The sequence below is a fragment of the Athene cunicularia genome, assembly GCF_003259725.1.
Source record: "Athene cunicularia isolate RWA chromosome 18 unlocalized genomic scaffold, athCun1 chr18_part1, whole genome shotgun sequence".
NCBI classification, from domain to species: domain Eukaryota; kingdom Metazoa; phylum Chordata; class Aves; order Strigiformes; family Strigidae; genus Athene; species Athene cunicularia.
Window position 1 is genome coordinate 10,378,642 of NW_020799123.1, and position 13,815 is coordinate 10,392,456.

Sequence of the window (13,815 nt, forward strand, 5' to 3'; positions counted from 1 at the left end):
AATCGCATACAAAAACATTGATAAAATCCCATTTTAAAAAGCCCCAAGGGAAGCCAATGACAAGACGCAGGGTGGCTTGTGAAGGTTTTGGTTTAGGCCATAAGGGAACTCGGTATCCACTTTTTGATGGTACAGAAGCTGAATCACAAAGAAGTAGATTTATTCCTCTGGAACACTCTGGACTTCTGCCCAGAAAGAATTTAACAGATGATATCCATGGGTTAATAGAGATCATAGGACCTATCTAGATTGAAGCTGTCGATTTATCGGGTGATACCACTGGATGTCTCCAACAGAGCCAAAGAGCATCGATTCTAGGCTGCTTTTAGACACACGCACTTTTCAATGAAGTTTTTAACGTGGATGAATATGCCAAACAGCTTCTTGATCGTTGATCCTCTTATCCATCATTTGGGAAAACCGAAGAATGGCAGTAAATAAATCTGGTGGTAGCTGGGCTTTCTGATAGTCTTATGGCAATGTGCTAAGGGAGGCAATTTAAGAGTGTTCTCACTTACCCAGAGAAATACCTTTATCGGGAGGGATGGAGTCATCCTGGGATGAAAACTAGCCAGGATTGCCCCGCTGGATGGTAAAATGATAAAGACAGTTTTGATGTACTGGAAGCGTGAAGTGCATTCCTGAAGCAGTGCACTTTCCTTGGAGAACTTCCATCAGACCCTGACTGGGTCTGAACTCTCTCTGGCTTCTAAAGAAGATGACAACCTGAGGTATATTAAAAAAAAAAAAACAAAAACAAAACAAAACGCGAGATGCTGCTCTTACACAAACCTGTGGCTTCTGGCTTAATGGAAAACAGAAGAATAATGATGAAGAGAATCTTGAAAACTTTGTTTCAAGCTTGATAAGAGAAGAGAAACAGTTCGGCTTGAGCATGGAGAGCACTCTCCCTTATCTGAGCTCTGCCTTACCACACCTGACTGGCTTCCTTCTGGAATGTTCCTGTGTATCTCTACATCTGCACTGAGAGAAAAAGCCAAAAGGTGGGACAAGGCAAAAAAGGGTGAGAAGGTCTGTGGCTCCATACTGTGCTTTTATGTCGACATCTCAGAAGTTGTCCCTTGCAGATATGTTCACTGCAGATTCAAACTCTCATAGAGAATAATTTGCCCCCAAAGGTTCATAATTTAACATTCCCGATGTAGAAATTTGACACAGGATTCTTTTAGACAGCTTTTTGATGAATTTATCAGAGGAACAGACTGTTTCACAATATTTGGGTCGCAGTAGAACTGTGAGAGAGTTTCTCCGGATTTTCAGTGCAGGAAATGAGAAGGCGGAGAGGAGGAAGTAGCTTTAAAATGCTCTCTGGTTTGTACACTGTGAGTGTAATGGATGTGAAAACTAGAACACCTTTGTGCCCCTGCGAGAGAATATAGCCCTGCTATCACCCGGAAAATTTGTTAGTGCCAGCGCTCTGACATCTCAGATCAATACAGGATTGGGTATTTCAATACTACATTTCCAGTTAACTGGTGGGTGCTTAAAGTGATTTAAGGTCTAGGGCTAAAATGGTAATTACAGAATCACAGAATGATCTAGGTTGGAAAGGACCCTGGAGATCATCTGGTCCAACCGTTTTCCTAGCACAGTTCCCACCTACAGCAGATCCTTAAGCTCCAAATCGACCCGACTCTTGAACCCCTCCAGGGATGGGGACTCCACCACCTCCCTGGGCAGCCCATCCCAACGCCCAACAACCCCTTCTGGAAAGAAAAGCTTCCTGACATCTAGTCTGAACTTTCCCAGGCACAACATGAGGCCATTCCCTCTTGTCCTGTCGCTTTCTACTGGGCTAAAGAGGCTCAAACCCAGCTCTCTGCACCCTCCTGTCAGGGAGCTGTAGAGGGCGATGAGGTCTCCCCTCAGCCTCCTCTTCTCCAGACTAAACCCCCCCAGTTCCCTCAGCTGCTCTTCATACAACATGTGCTCCAGACCCTTCACCAGCTTTGTAGCCCTTCTCTAAAAATGTTATTTCCTTCAGAAAAAAATATTCTGAAACATGAGTGGTAACCAGGACCCCTAAAATATGCTACTAGGTGAAAATAATCTTTTTAGGAATCATATAGACACTGTTTACTTATGTCACTGAGACATTCTTTCAGATCAATATCTGTTACTGTGTATTTACTTCTAACATCTCCAAACACATGAAATCTAAATGTCCACTGGAAAATAATACCCTGCAAATGGATCTTGGCTTTTGGCTGGCTGAATATTTTGCTACTAATGAAATTGTACATCCAAATTACCTAAGCATTAAATATTAAATGCAACTGATATATAGGAAGTCAGAATGGTCTCAACTTGCCCAGAACTGAAAGCAATTATTTTTCTGTAAAGCTGAAAATGACTCAGTTTACCCTTTTACTTTTTATTTCTTATCTTTTCAGTGCAATGGAGCACTCACTTCAATATTGGATGTATTGAATAGAGGTGATTAAAATATTTGTGCAGTGCATAAATGAACTTTGAACAAATATTAATAGAACTATCTTGGCAACATGAAGGGCAATGATTGGACCTGTGACTTAACACCTGCTCCCTGCATTCGAACACGGATGCATCCGTTAGCCATCTGACCGTCACCTCTTCGTGCTCTGGAGAGAGGAACGGGTGTACACATGAAACCCAGGGACTGACCTGTGAAACAAAAGAACCAGCGTGAAAGAAGCTGGAATCTGATTGCCTTACCCCTGCAGGAAAAGGATGAGATTGTTGGTCCAAGCACAGTCCCAAAGCCAGCTTTCATGGCCAGAACGAGAGCAAGCAGGTGCTGGCACATAAGGGAGGACTGCATTCAGGCCTCTAATATTCTACCTGTGTCACAGAATCACAAAATGGTTTGGGTTGGAAGGGACCTTAAAGATCACCTAGTCCCACCCCCCTGCCCCGGGCAGGGCCACCTTCCACTAGCCCAGGTTGCCCAAAGCCCCGTCCAACCTGGCCTTGAACCCTGCCAGGGAGGGGGCAGCCACAGCTTCTCTGGGCAGCCTGTGCCAGGGCCTCACCCCCTCACAGGGAGGAATTTCTGCCTTAGATCTGATTTAAACCTGTTCCCCCTCATCCTATCCCCACACCCCCTGATCCAGAGTCCCTCTCCCTTTCCCGCAGCCCCTTTCAGCCCTGGGGGGCCGCTCTAAGGTCTCCCCGGAGCCTTCTCTTCTCCAGCTGAACCCCCCAACTCTCAGCCTGTCCTCACAGGGGGTGCTCCAGCCCCCCGAGCATCTTCATGGCCCTAATCATTCCTGTTAAACTGACAAACATCTGCATCTTGGCCTGGCTGTGTTCTGTATTTTCTGGTTGAAGAACAGTCACAAACCCTTCAGAATGGTGGGTAATGCAGACCTGACACTCACTGTCTGGAAGGACAGACTGCCAGGAAATCTCTGCCAGGATCAGAGGTGTGACATATCCTACAATATCAGGAAAATTACAGCATCAACTAGAGAAGCATACAGACAGATTAGAGGAAGGACATAAGGTCTGGCTCATTAGCTGGGGAACTGTTACCTCACACCGACATTCAGTCTATCTAGTTCTCACAAACTTTCTGCATGAAATCTGTAGGAGAAACCAATTCCTGTCTGAAAGTCTTTGTCTACCTTCCTATTACCTTCTGTCCCAATCATTACAATGTCTTTTCCTATTGTCATGACAGCTCCAGCTGACCCCTGGTGTTAAGGTTTTTCCATCATCTTTTTCTTTTAGCATCTCTCTACTATCTCTTTCCTCCTTCTCTTCCACGTGACATTTTTACCTTCACTTTTAAGGCCTTTGCTGCCTGACCATCTTCCTCTCTCTTAGTCCTTACCGAAACCACTCTGATCAGCCAGTCACGCTGGTCTCCATCGTTTAATTGCTGTCTTTTCAAACACACACTCTTAAGCTCTGCTACGCTGCCCTACACAATTTTATCTGGGCACCACTTCTGCAAAGCCACTTCGTTCACATCCCTCCTGCATATTCTCCTTTTAGGTTATGCTAGACAAAAACGGACAACAATTGGACTGCTGTGACACTGATACTCTGCATGTCATGCTAGCTGATATCATCTCAGGGTGTTCTTGCGCTACTTTCTCCGCTTGCAGCTACCCCTTCTTTCCTTAGAATATAACACTATTTGTGGTAGAGACCATCAGCCTGCTCTGTATTTATATGGTCAATAGCGAAACAAAATTCTGCTTCAGGATTTGGTTTATAGGAGCTATGATAATAAAGAGCACATGTGCTAAAGGAGGGGGTTGGATTTGATGGAAAATCAGATTCTATAGATAATTGCATACTATTGCCGAATACAGAAAGAACTAAGTTGGTTTGCTCCTGCTCTGTCAAGGTGAATCCATACAATAATAATCACATCTTGTCCAGTTACTGGAAAAGACACGGTTATTTGTAACACACGTTCTAATGTTTCTTATTGCGGAGAAGTAAGTTTTCAAAAAGAATCACAATATTGGCAGTTATTATGCAGTTCTTTGAAATGCATACTTAAATATTCCTTCCTCCCTGAGTTTCACATGCTATTATTCAGTTTTACTTTCAATTTTAAGATCAGTAAAGTTGTCACACAAAAAATCTATGGAAAAAGGAATGTGCATATAATTTAACTTTTTTTTTTTTTTTTTTTTTTTTTTTCTTCTTAAAGTAGTATAGCAAACTTTTCAGCTCAAGTTTGTATCTGTATTCTATATGGTAGAGCACATTCTGCCATCTGCTGAGCACAGTGAGCAGTGCTCGTATGGTCAGCGTGGAAATGGATAAAATTGTGCCCATCTATTCCTGTGCCGTTTTAAACACAGGAAAGAATGTAGTCAAATAGCCAGCAGATCTAAGGAAGGATTTAAACCAGAGGCAAGAAAGTTCATTAGAGCATTACAGTGTGTTGGGAAGGGAAAAGATACCTGTGAAATTTTGTGGAGAAAGAGAAGAGGAAGAAGCAGGCTGTGCCAAATGGAAAAATAATCAGATGTAAATACAGAAAATGAAGTCCATTTTTTTCTTCTGTTGATTTAGCAATGGTACTTTGCTCTTTGGCACTGTGTCTTTGGTAAATATTTTGAGCAGGACATTCACAGCATTTTCTTTCTGAGAGGAAAAGCATGTTCCTAATTGTTTGATGTTGTGGCTAAAATTTCTGTTTTAAATGCAAACAGAGAAACTTTACAAAACAAAAATAAACAAACTATTTAAGATCGCAGCAGCAAGAGTTTGACATAACCCAGCTTCTCGTTAGAGCTTCAAATGTCCCTCACTCCCCCTCACAGGCTGTGAGTCAGCAGGGGAGGAGGATACTTAGATTAGAAACACCAAACTGTGGAACAATGATTACACAAATGTTATTTTGGTTGCACTTCAGATGCTCCTGCAGTTAAAGTCTGCTAAATTAGAACTGCAGTGATCAGAACCGCAGCTGTTATCTGCGGAGTTTTGACTTGATGACCCCAAACTCGCAGCGCCAAAACATGTTTTTATACCACCCCAAAATATGGTTTCAGTTTGGACCCCTCGTCACAGATAAGCAGGCCAGAAGCATTACTTCACGCTTCCTGCAGCACTGGGGCTGTGAGCCCTCTCTCTGATGCTTTTAGTTGTCTGTTAATCGGGAGATGCGTATCGATGACAGCAATCTGATCAAACTGGCCCTCAAAGCCTGAAGTTTCAGGCCAGTTCATCATCATCTAGTGTAAACTGGCATGGCATTGGTATCAACACTGGAGGTGTAGGACAATACCGATGTCACTCCAACACTAATCATTTCAGCTTAAAAAGCTTCTGTTATAATTATCAGGACTCTTTGGTAGAGAAATGTACACACGCTCCAGTGATAAACAAAAGCTTCTTAGTGACAGTTCTATTATTTGAGCCAATATCATATTCCAAATATCCTCATCCTCTAAAGATGCTAAGAAGATAATATTGTTTTTTCAAAACCTCAGCCCCACCAGGAGATGCTCTGCAGAAACAACCGGAGACGTTTTCAGCAGAGATCGCTATTTGAATTCCTGCATTATGTACAAATGCAACATGTGACGGTTGTTTCATCCTTTATTACAAGCAACACAAGGAACCTTTTATTTTCTGTTTACTGGGATGGGAAAAAATACAAAGAGTTAATATGTAACCATCCTTTTGCGGATGCCTTTATTTTTAAGGGGAGAAACACTAGACCGAGGGTCATTTGGGAAGCTGGTGGGCTGGCAGCAATGTACCTCCTGGCGCTGCTCTCGTGTGTAGTGGCTCTGAGCCACTCTGCTCTTGCAGGAAAAGGTAAGCACCTTCCACTTTCTAAGGGCAACCCTGAAGTGGGAATGAGGGAAGCTGGAGAAAGCAACAGGATTTTAAAGCCTTCAGACAATTCTGCTCAAGTGTTTTGAAGGGGAAGTTTCTCTGAAAGCTATTTCCTCTCTTCTTTTCCCCTTCCGTTTCTTCCTCCGTCTCTTCCTACGGTGAGGTGAATTGCTGTACACAGAAGTATGAAATGGAGGAAAACCGAAGAGATGCTGACTGAAGTGGGGAAGCCAGGTTGCCTGCATGGCGGGGAGCACTGTGTGTGCCAGCAGCCAACCTCGCTGTGTCCCTCTGCCCAGCTGCCTGCTCACCTCGCTTTCCCCTCCGCCGCAGCGCTGCCTGGCACGGCTCTGCCCTTGCTTGTCTCCTCTCTTCCCCCACACCAAGGGCTCTGGGCACTATTTCATGTACTCTTTCCCTCTGTTTGCCATTCTTTTCTACAGCAAGAGCTTCCTGTCCCTCTGTTCTCTCCCCACAATCTCAGCAGGAGCATCTCTCCATGTTCTTTGCAGGAGCACAGTCTGCACCCTCCGTTCCTCCCTCGCTGCTCCCCTCCTGTTCTCACTCTCTGGGTGATGAGTTGTTCACGCTGTCAACATGTTAAAGCTGTTTTGGAATCAGAACTGTCTCATGTAACAGAGTGTTTGCCCCACTGAACAGAAAAATTGGGGAAACCAGAGGAAAAAGGAATTTAATAAAAAAAAAAAATCCTATTTCAGGCTGACCCCACCAAACTAATTTAGATTAAAACTGAAATGCATACGCTTGCTTCTAAGTCCCTCTCACCCTCTTTTGTCCAAGATAATTTACCACTATTGACTCACTGAGCAGAATACCTTCATTGATCCGTTCTGAAGCAGAAGTAAATTTCAGTAAAAAAATGTGACACAAAAATCTAACCGGGGCTATTGACAGAGCTGCCGAGAAGAGGAAGAACACAGTTTTTTCTGGCTAATGCTTACAGCAGCCATCAGCTGCCTCAGTGAATTACGTACCTATAGATTACAGAAGGACAGTTTAGCTCAGTGCAGGAGCACACTGGAGCTGATGGTCATACAGAAACCCGTGCTTCCAGTTGAGAAATAAAAACAACTCCGGTTTTCTGATCGATTTCTTCTAAAGTGTCTCCTTTCCTCCAGTCTGTTCCAAGCCACCAGAAGTGCTATTTGCCACAATTGATGTAAACAAAAGCGTGTATGAAGTGGGTGAGGAAATCGAATATACCTGTAGGCCTGGGTTCGTCCCCAATAACGGCCAGCGGAAGTACACCTGCCTCCCGACGGGCAAGTGGCCCCTCAATACGCTCTTATGCCTACGTAAGTAAAACAAAGTAAATCCTACTCTTAGAATTTACGCCATGCGTTGATCTGAAAGGGGTATTTTATAGTCCACGCGAGGAATCTGATGTATTTAAACTGATACGCTTCTGTTGTCCAGTTGTTCTTCCCTTACTTGTTGGAAGACAACTGGGTGTGGGGGAGAAGAGGGGCAGGTAACAGGGGAAGGGTCTTCCCACATGTCCCACACTTTCCCTTCAGCCTCTGCTCCCAGATGATGATGGAGATTGGACTCGGATGAGGTGAACCTTAATCTGGCTCAGCCCAGCAGTTTATACTCCAATGACATATACGGCATTTATCGTGTCCCTCATTGTTCATTTTTATCATTTCATTGCACAGAAGTTATTTTCCTCAGATCATCAAATGTTAAAAATAATTTAATCACAACGACTTTGAAACTACTGTATTTTGATAGAAATGTAAAATAGCTAGATTTATGATATGTAGTACACAGACTAGAGAAACATGAAAGACACAAGGACCCCTTTATGATCAACTTGTTTCCATTATTCTAGCTTCATGCCTCATGAAATAATATTATCCTTTTTTTAATCTTTAATTAATAGCAAAGAGATGTCCCACTCCTGGACGCCTGAACCATGGAAAAATTGATTATCTCGACTCACACTATCAGAGTTCTTTAAGTTTTTCATGTGAACCAGGGTAAGTGTTTCTTTCCTGATGTTGCTAAAGAAGTAACCCAAATCACAATATTACATTCTAGTATCCCCTGCTGCAGTATTGCAAGCAGGGAGCTTAGCAAACTGCACATGAACCCCCACTTTCACATCAGAAACTGAAAAAAAAAAAAAAAAAGGTCAATCTAGTGATCCTCCTCTGTTCAGTCTTGGCTATAACATCCTGGAGCTTTTCTACTCCAAAGCAATGTCTTACAGATATGAAAACCAACAAAATATCAGAGATTTTATGCAAAGATTTATTCTGGACTGCTTTCCCTTGTTTTTTAAATCCTCTTATTACATCATGAGATGAAATCCTACAGCAGAGAGAAGATAATCCCCATCTAAGTTGTTATGCTGTTAGGCTCTAGAGACTGAAAATTATGTTTCTATGCCTTTCCAAGCTCAATAAATGAAAACATGAGGTTAATCCTAATTTGGGCCCTGGAACAAATGCACTTTTACTCAAGGCTACTTGCTAGCTTTAGAAATGTGGATGCATTTAAAGTAAAATAGTTATGGTAAATGGAGCGAAATATTTGATAGTAACATACAGTTCATTTTACTCGGGTAATTAATTAATAAACAGTGCTTACCTGGGAAGGTCATAAGTGAAACGTAGCCTAGAGTTTACTGAAGAGTATCAACAACCTCAGCTACTTCCTTCTTCCACCAAACAGAAGCAAGATGAGGAACAAAATAAATGCAACTATGACACCAAATGTAGCAATGAGACTCGATTTAATTTTGCTCATTATAATTTACTGGTTTCCAGCTGTGTGATATTGAAATGATAGATACATGATGAATATTTCTTTAAAACTCAGAGTAAGTGCTAATAATATAAGTACAGAGGATGGGAGAGAAGCATTTAGAGTGCATATGGAAATTAAATTGGGCTATTTGGCATTAAAATAAAAAGAATGCACCTCAGTAACTTTAGTTCTTGAGAGTGCTGAGTTATATGCAATAGTTTGATCCTAATTGCCATAATCAGCTAGGAACTCTTCCCAAGAAACCATAACATTCACATTATCAATCACTGATCAGTGTTCACTACTTACAAATATCCAGAGTATTAATCAGTTGTAGAAACTGGTATATAAGATAGAATATACAGTTGAAACAGCAAAACATCTTGTTGTAACAAGCCTTTTATCTGGATGCTTGAGATACTTGAATACTAACAATTTTTTATACCTGAATACTAACAATTTTTTATACCTGAGTCTAAATTTCCTTTGAGATCAGTAAGTGCTAGAACTAGAGAAAGATTTCAGAAGTGGACTCTTAAGTCCGTTTATGAGACATGGTAGTCTTCCTTGCAAAGAACAACTCGGTTCTTCACCATGTTTGTTAAGCTTTCTGATAATCAGGTCTTTTTGTTTTCAGTTACAACCTTGTTGGGACAAGAACAAGCCAATGCATGGCAGATGGAAAATGGAGTGGAACTTTTCCACAGTGTCAACGTACGTGCTTAAATTCTAAAGAACTACTCTATCCTTATTCTTATAACAGAAAGATTACGTTGTTGAGAATTCCACATACTCTTATTCAGAGGCCTCCTATAGTGCCGTGCAGAAATTGGTTAGGAAAAATCAAGAAGAACCCTGTAAATTTGGGTTTAGATGTGTGGATTCTAGTTTTAGAGAAATACAGTTTAAAGGTCTGTACAAAAGGCCAGGATCAGGGATGCTATTTACAGCTGAAGGTAAGATGCTTATCCACTCAAATTCATTCTCCCTGTGCATAAAAAGAGGATATTGTCATGCCTTTGCAACTGTTATTTTTTGATATAACCTGTCCTGCATAAACACTCTACTGAACAAGCAAAACACTGCCTAAAGATATAGAAAAAATCATGAATTAAATACTCTAAGGCTCCCGCGACTTTTAATCTGAACATTTTGTTTTGTTAGCTATCCTTCCATAAAGGGCAGTGTGGGTTAATTTGGTTATAAGCATATTGCTCCTGTGATTCTAGTAATAATTTGATCTTTAAGCTTTCATTTCTATGAATACTGTGCTTTTCTAGCGGTGACCTGTGCGCCTCCCTCGATTCCTGAATTTGGAGTCCTTTCTTACCGTCGCTCAACAACTGGAAATATTTCCAATTTCCTGGACACAATTACTTTTGAATGTGTACCTCCTCTTGCACTTATTGGGAACGAGACAGCTACCTGCATGGCCAACGGCACCTGGAGCAGCATTCCAGAGTGCAAGGGCAAGTAACTTTTATCAACACCTAAAAATATTACCTAGAATTGTATATATACAAATATATGAACAATCTTAATAATTTTTTTTTTTTTACAATTGTTATTGCAAACAGAGAGTAGAATTATTCTGAAAGTCAGACATGTGAAAACAAGATTGCACACAACATGGGACTGACAGTATTTGCTGCAGGTATAAAGGTTATATAAACAAGGTCTGTTAAATGTAGTTCACGGAGGGGAATCAGAGCCCGGCCTCCGAAGTGCAGCCAACATTTTATTCTATTAAATGCTAGGATTAATCTAAGAAACAGACAACCTTACACTTAGTCCTGAAAACTTCACTGGTTTCATGGGTTTTTGATATAATCACAGATTGCAATAGATGTGTATTTAAAACCAGTGGTATTTGTTTATTCTGATTTTTTTAATACTATTTTCCCTCTGGCTATGTTTCCTGCGCAAGAGGCTGAAATGAACCACCATGAAAGTTTTATGTATTTTTCAAAGCACATAGCATGTCTTTTAGAACCGCAACATTGATAAAGCTTTGTTTTTGTACTGCAGTTGTCACTTGCCCCACTCCAACAGGAATAGAAAATGGATTCATAGAGTTTGCTGTTCGTAGAACATATCACTACAACGAAAGCGTCAGCTTCGGCTGCCAGTCCAGTTACGTGCTGGAGGGACCTAAGCATTCCCGATGCGAAAAGACTGGAAACTGGTCCACAAAGCCAACCTGTAAAGGTATACACACGCTGTCTGTTAGAAACCATGCATCGATTTGGATTTTCCTAACAGACCACTGGTCTGATTGTTAGTGAGCTATTACACCTTTGTGCAAGAGCTGGCCTCAAAAAACCACCAAAACTAATTTCAAGGCCCTAATAAACTAAGACCACTCCCAACATTCAACATTATGTGACACCATATATCTGGATTTACTCCAATAACCAGCCACATAACTTTATCTTGTCTATTTCCTCTACTCTTCCTATTTAGTATAATTTTCTGGATTTTCACTGGAAACTTTTGACCCCACACTTCAGGATCTGAATTTCTCCATCGTAATACCAGCAGGAGTCCTATATATGTGTGGGACATACTATTATTTTATTCCCAAATGTCACTTATACAGATTTCTGATGGGTTCTAACCTACTCGCTTTTCAAAACAGAGTTGTAATTACCCTTATGTGTTGCTGATAACTGGATTGTTTTACAGGACCATGTAAAATACCAGTGAAGAAAGCTGTAGTGTTATACAATGGCGAGAAGAAAAGAGTTCAGAATGACCTTAAGGAAGGCATTCAGCATGGTGAAACTATATCCTTCTTCTGCAAGAACAAAGAAAAATCCTGTGCCTATACCGTAGCTGTTCCGTGCGTGGATGGCAACCTTACTCTCCCCGCCTGTTTCAAAGGTACGAGCTAGACTAAACATGAAACAGCTTCTGTTGGTGGAATAACAAGTACTTTAGTGGGGGGTAACATCATAATTTATCTTCGAGACCTATTTGACTGGCTAATTCATCTGCCTTGTACTAATGTTATTGGGTATTTAGGAAGAAATGGTCTGGGAGAAGGAGAGAATGCACAACAAGACTTTTATTTTGGATACATCAGAGCCCTGCTTTAATCCCTGTTCTGTTCTTAAGAGGTGTTATTTAGAACTGGCCTAGCCCAAAGAAAAGGCCATACATAAAGTATTCTGGGATTTCATGAATCCTTGGATCAACATCTTCCACAGGGAAAAAGAGCCCGAACACTGGTGCAGCATTGAGAACCTGATGTATTCACTCCTATCCTGGTGAATTAATCCCACATTATGCTGATTGGTAACACACTGGTCTGATTTTGGACCAAGGGTGTTAAAAAACACCTGACAGCTGTAGGGTGGAATTGCTGCTGGAGGAACTGGTTCACAGGCACACAGATTTTTAGAATAAACAGACTAAATACTAAAGTCTGTTAGGAAGAAGAAATTATTTGCATTTATTTTATCAATATTCCTTGCACAGAATATTCCTTCTAAGTTTTATTTTCATTTGTAAGTGAGGGAAAAAACACAGCCTATGCATGATGAAAACATCTTTCCTCATATTTGGTTTGGCTTCTGATGGATGTAGCTTAGCTTTCACTAAAAGAGAAATTAAAATAATGTATTTCTTTTAGTGGTTTTACAACGATGCAAAGATTGATTGCTCACCTAGCAGGGTCCATGAGACATTGTTTTCAGCTATCATGTTTCAAGAATTCAACACAAGTGCTTGTTTTCAACAGAACGTGGCTTTTTTTCAAGTCTTGTGAAGAAGGACCCATCAGACATGAAACCATGTGAAGATGAAGAATGAATCAGAGAAGTAAAACAGTACTGAATTTCTGCCTCACTGAGATAAAACATTACATAGAAGAGAAGAAAACTTAGTTACCGTGAGTGTAAATTTCCAGGTGAACTCCAGACTCTGCAAATTAAGTCTCAGCTGTTTTCCCAACTACCATACCTACCAGCCTCTTTCACAAGCTGTGACACATTATTTCAGCGATTAACTTTCATTGTCTTTGCTTTCTTCAAAATTCCTGCAATACTATTTCTCTTTCCATATTTCCAACATTTATGCAACTGTAAATTACTTTCTCAATAGCAGTCCCTTTACAATAAAGTAATTTTGAGCCAATAGTGCATTCTTATTTAATATTACCTAATCATCAATCAGATGCTTTAGCTCTTAACTGATTTATACAGAAAGGCCTTCATCATTAGTAATTAGCTGGCTTCTGATTCCATTACTGCTCCCCTGTGACAGGGAGTGAACCTTTAATTATAGACAGACAGAGGGTCATCAGCCTAGGATTTTCCAGAATTTACGTAAGTAGAAAGACTGATTTCCAAATGAGTTTAGAAGCCAAGTATCCAGCCATGGTTTAAATGTCAATAGCATCAGATAAAACGTTCTTTTACATTAAAAAAAAAAAAAAAGTTAAGTTTTCAAGATTCTAGCTTCACCTGAAACCGCTGTTTTAAACAACTGTTAATTTTTACCACTGTTTCAACATTATGCAATGTAACTGATGCCTTTTCTTTTAAAGAAGAGAATTGTACACCGTTGAGCAACAGTAATGATTTCTGGTCATTAAGCAGCTTTGAAGTAAATTGCACTTTTAATTTGATTTATGATACAGGTAGTTCACTGGTATGATCCAATATGGAAATTTTGGGGCTTATGTCTGTATTTCCATTCAGAAAAAAAAAAAAAATTATCATTTCA

General features: G+C 40.7%; 1 protein-coding gene across 1 annotated transcript; it reads left to right on the forward strand.

The window, feature by feature from the left end:
- The first annotated feature begins 6,186 nt into the window (after positions 1-6,186).
- Positions 6,187-13,449, forward strand: APOH (apolipoprotein H). The gene is made up of 8 exons (XM_026861040.1): positions 6,187-6,291; positions 7,452-7,628; positions 8,219-8,315; positions 9,725-9,801; positions 10,368-10,556; positions 11,116-11,295; positions 11,773-11,970; positions 12,830-13,449. The coding sequence occupies exons 1-8, from the start codon at positions 6,228-6,230 to the stop codon at positions 12,898-12,900; spliced, it is 1,053 nt and encodes a 350-aa protein (XP_026716841.1). The 5' UTR covers positions 6,187-6,227; the 3' UTR covers positions 12,901-13,449.
- Positions 13,450-13,815: the final 366 nt, after the last annotated feature.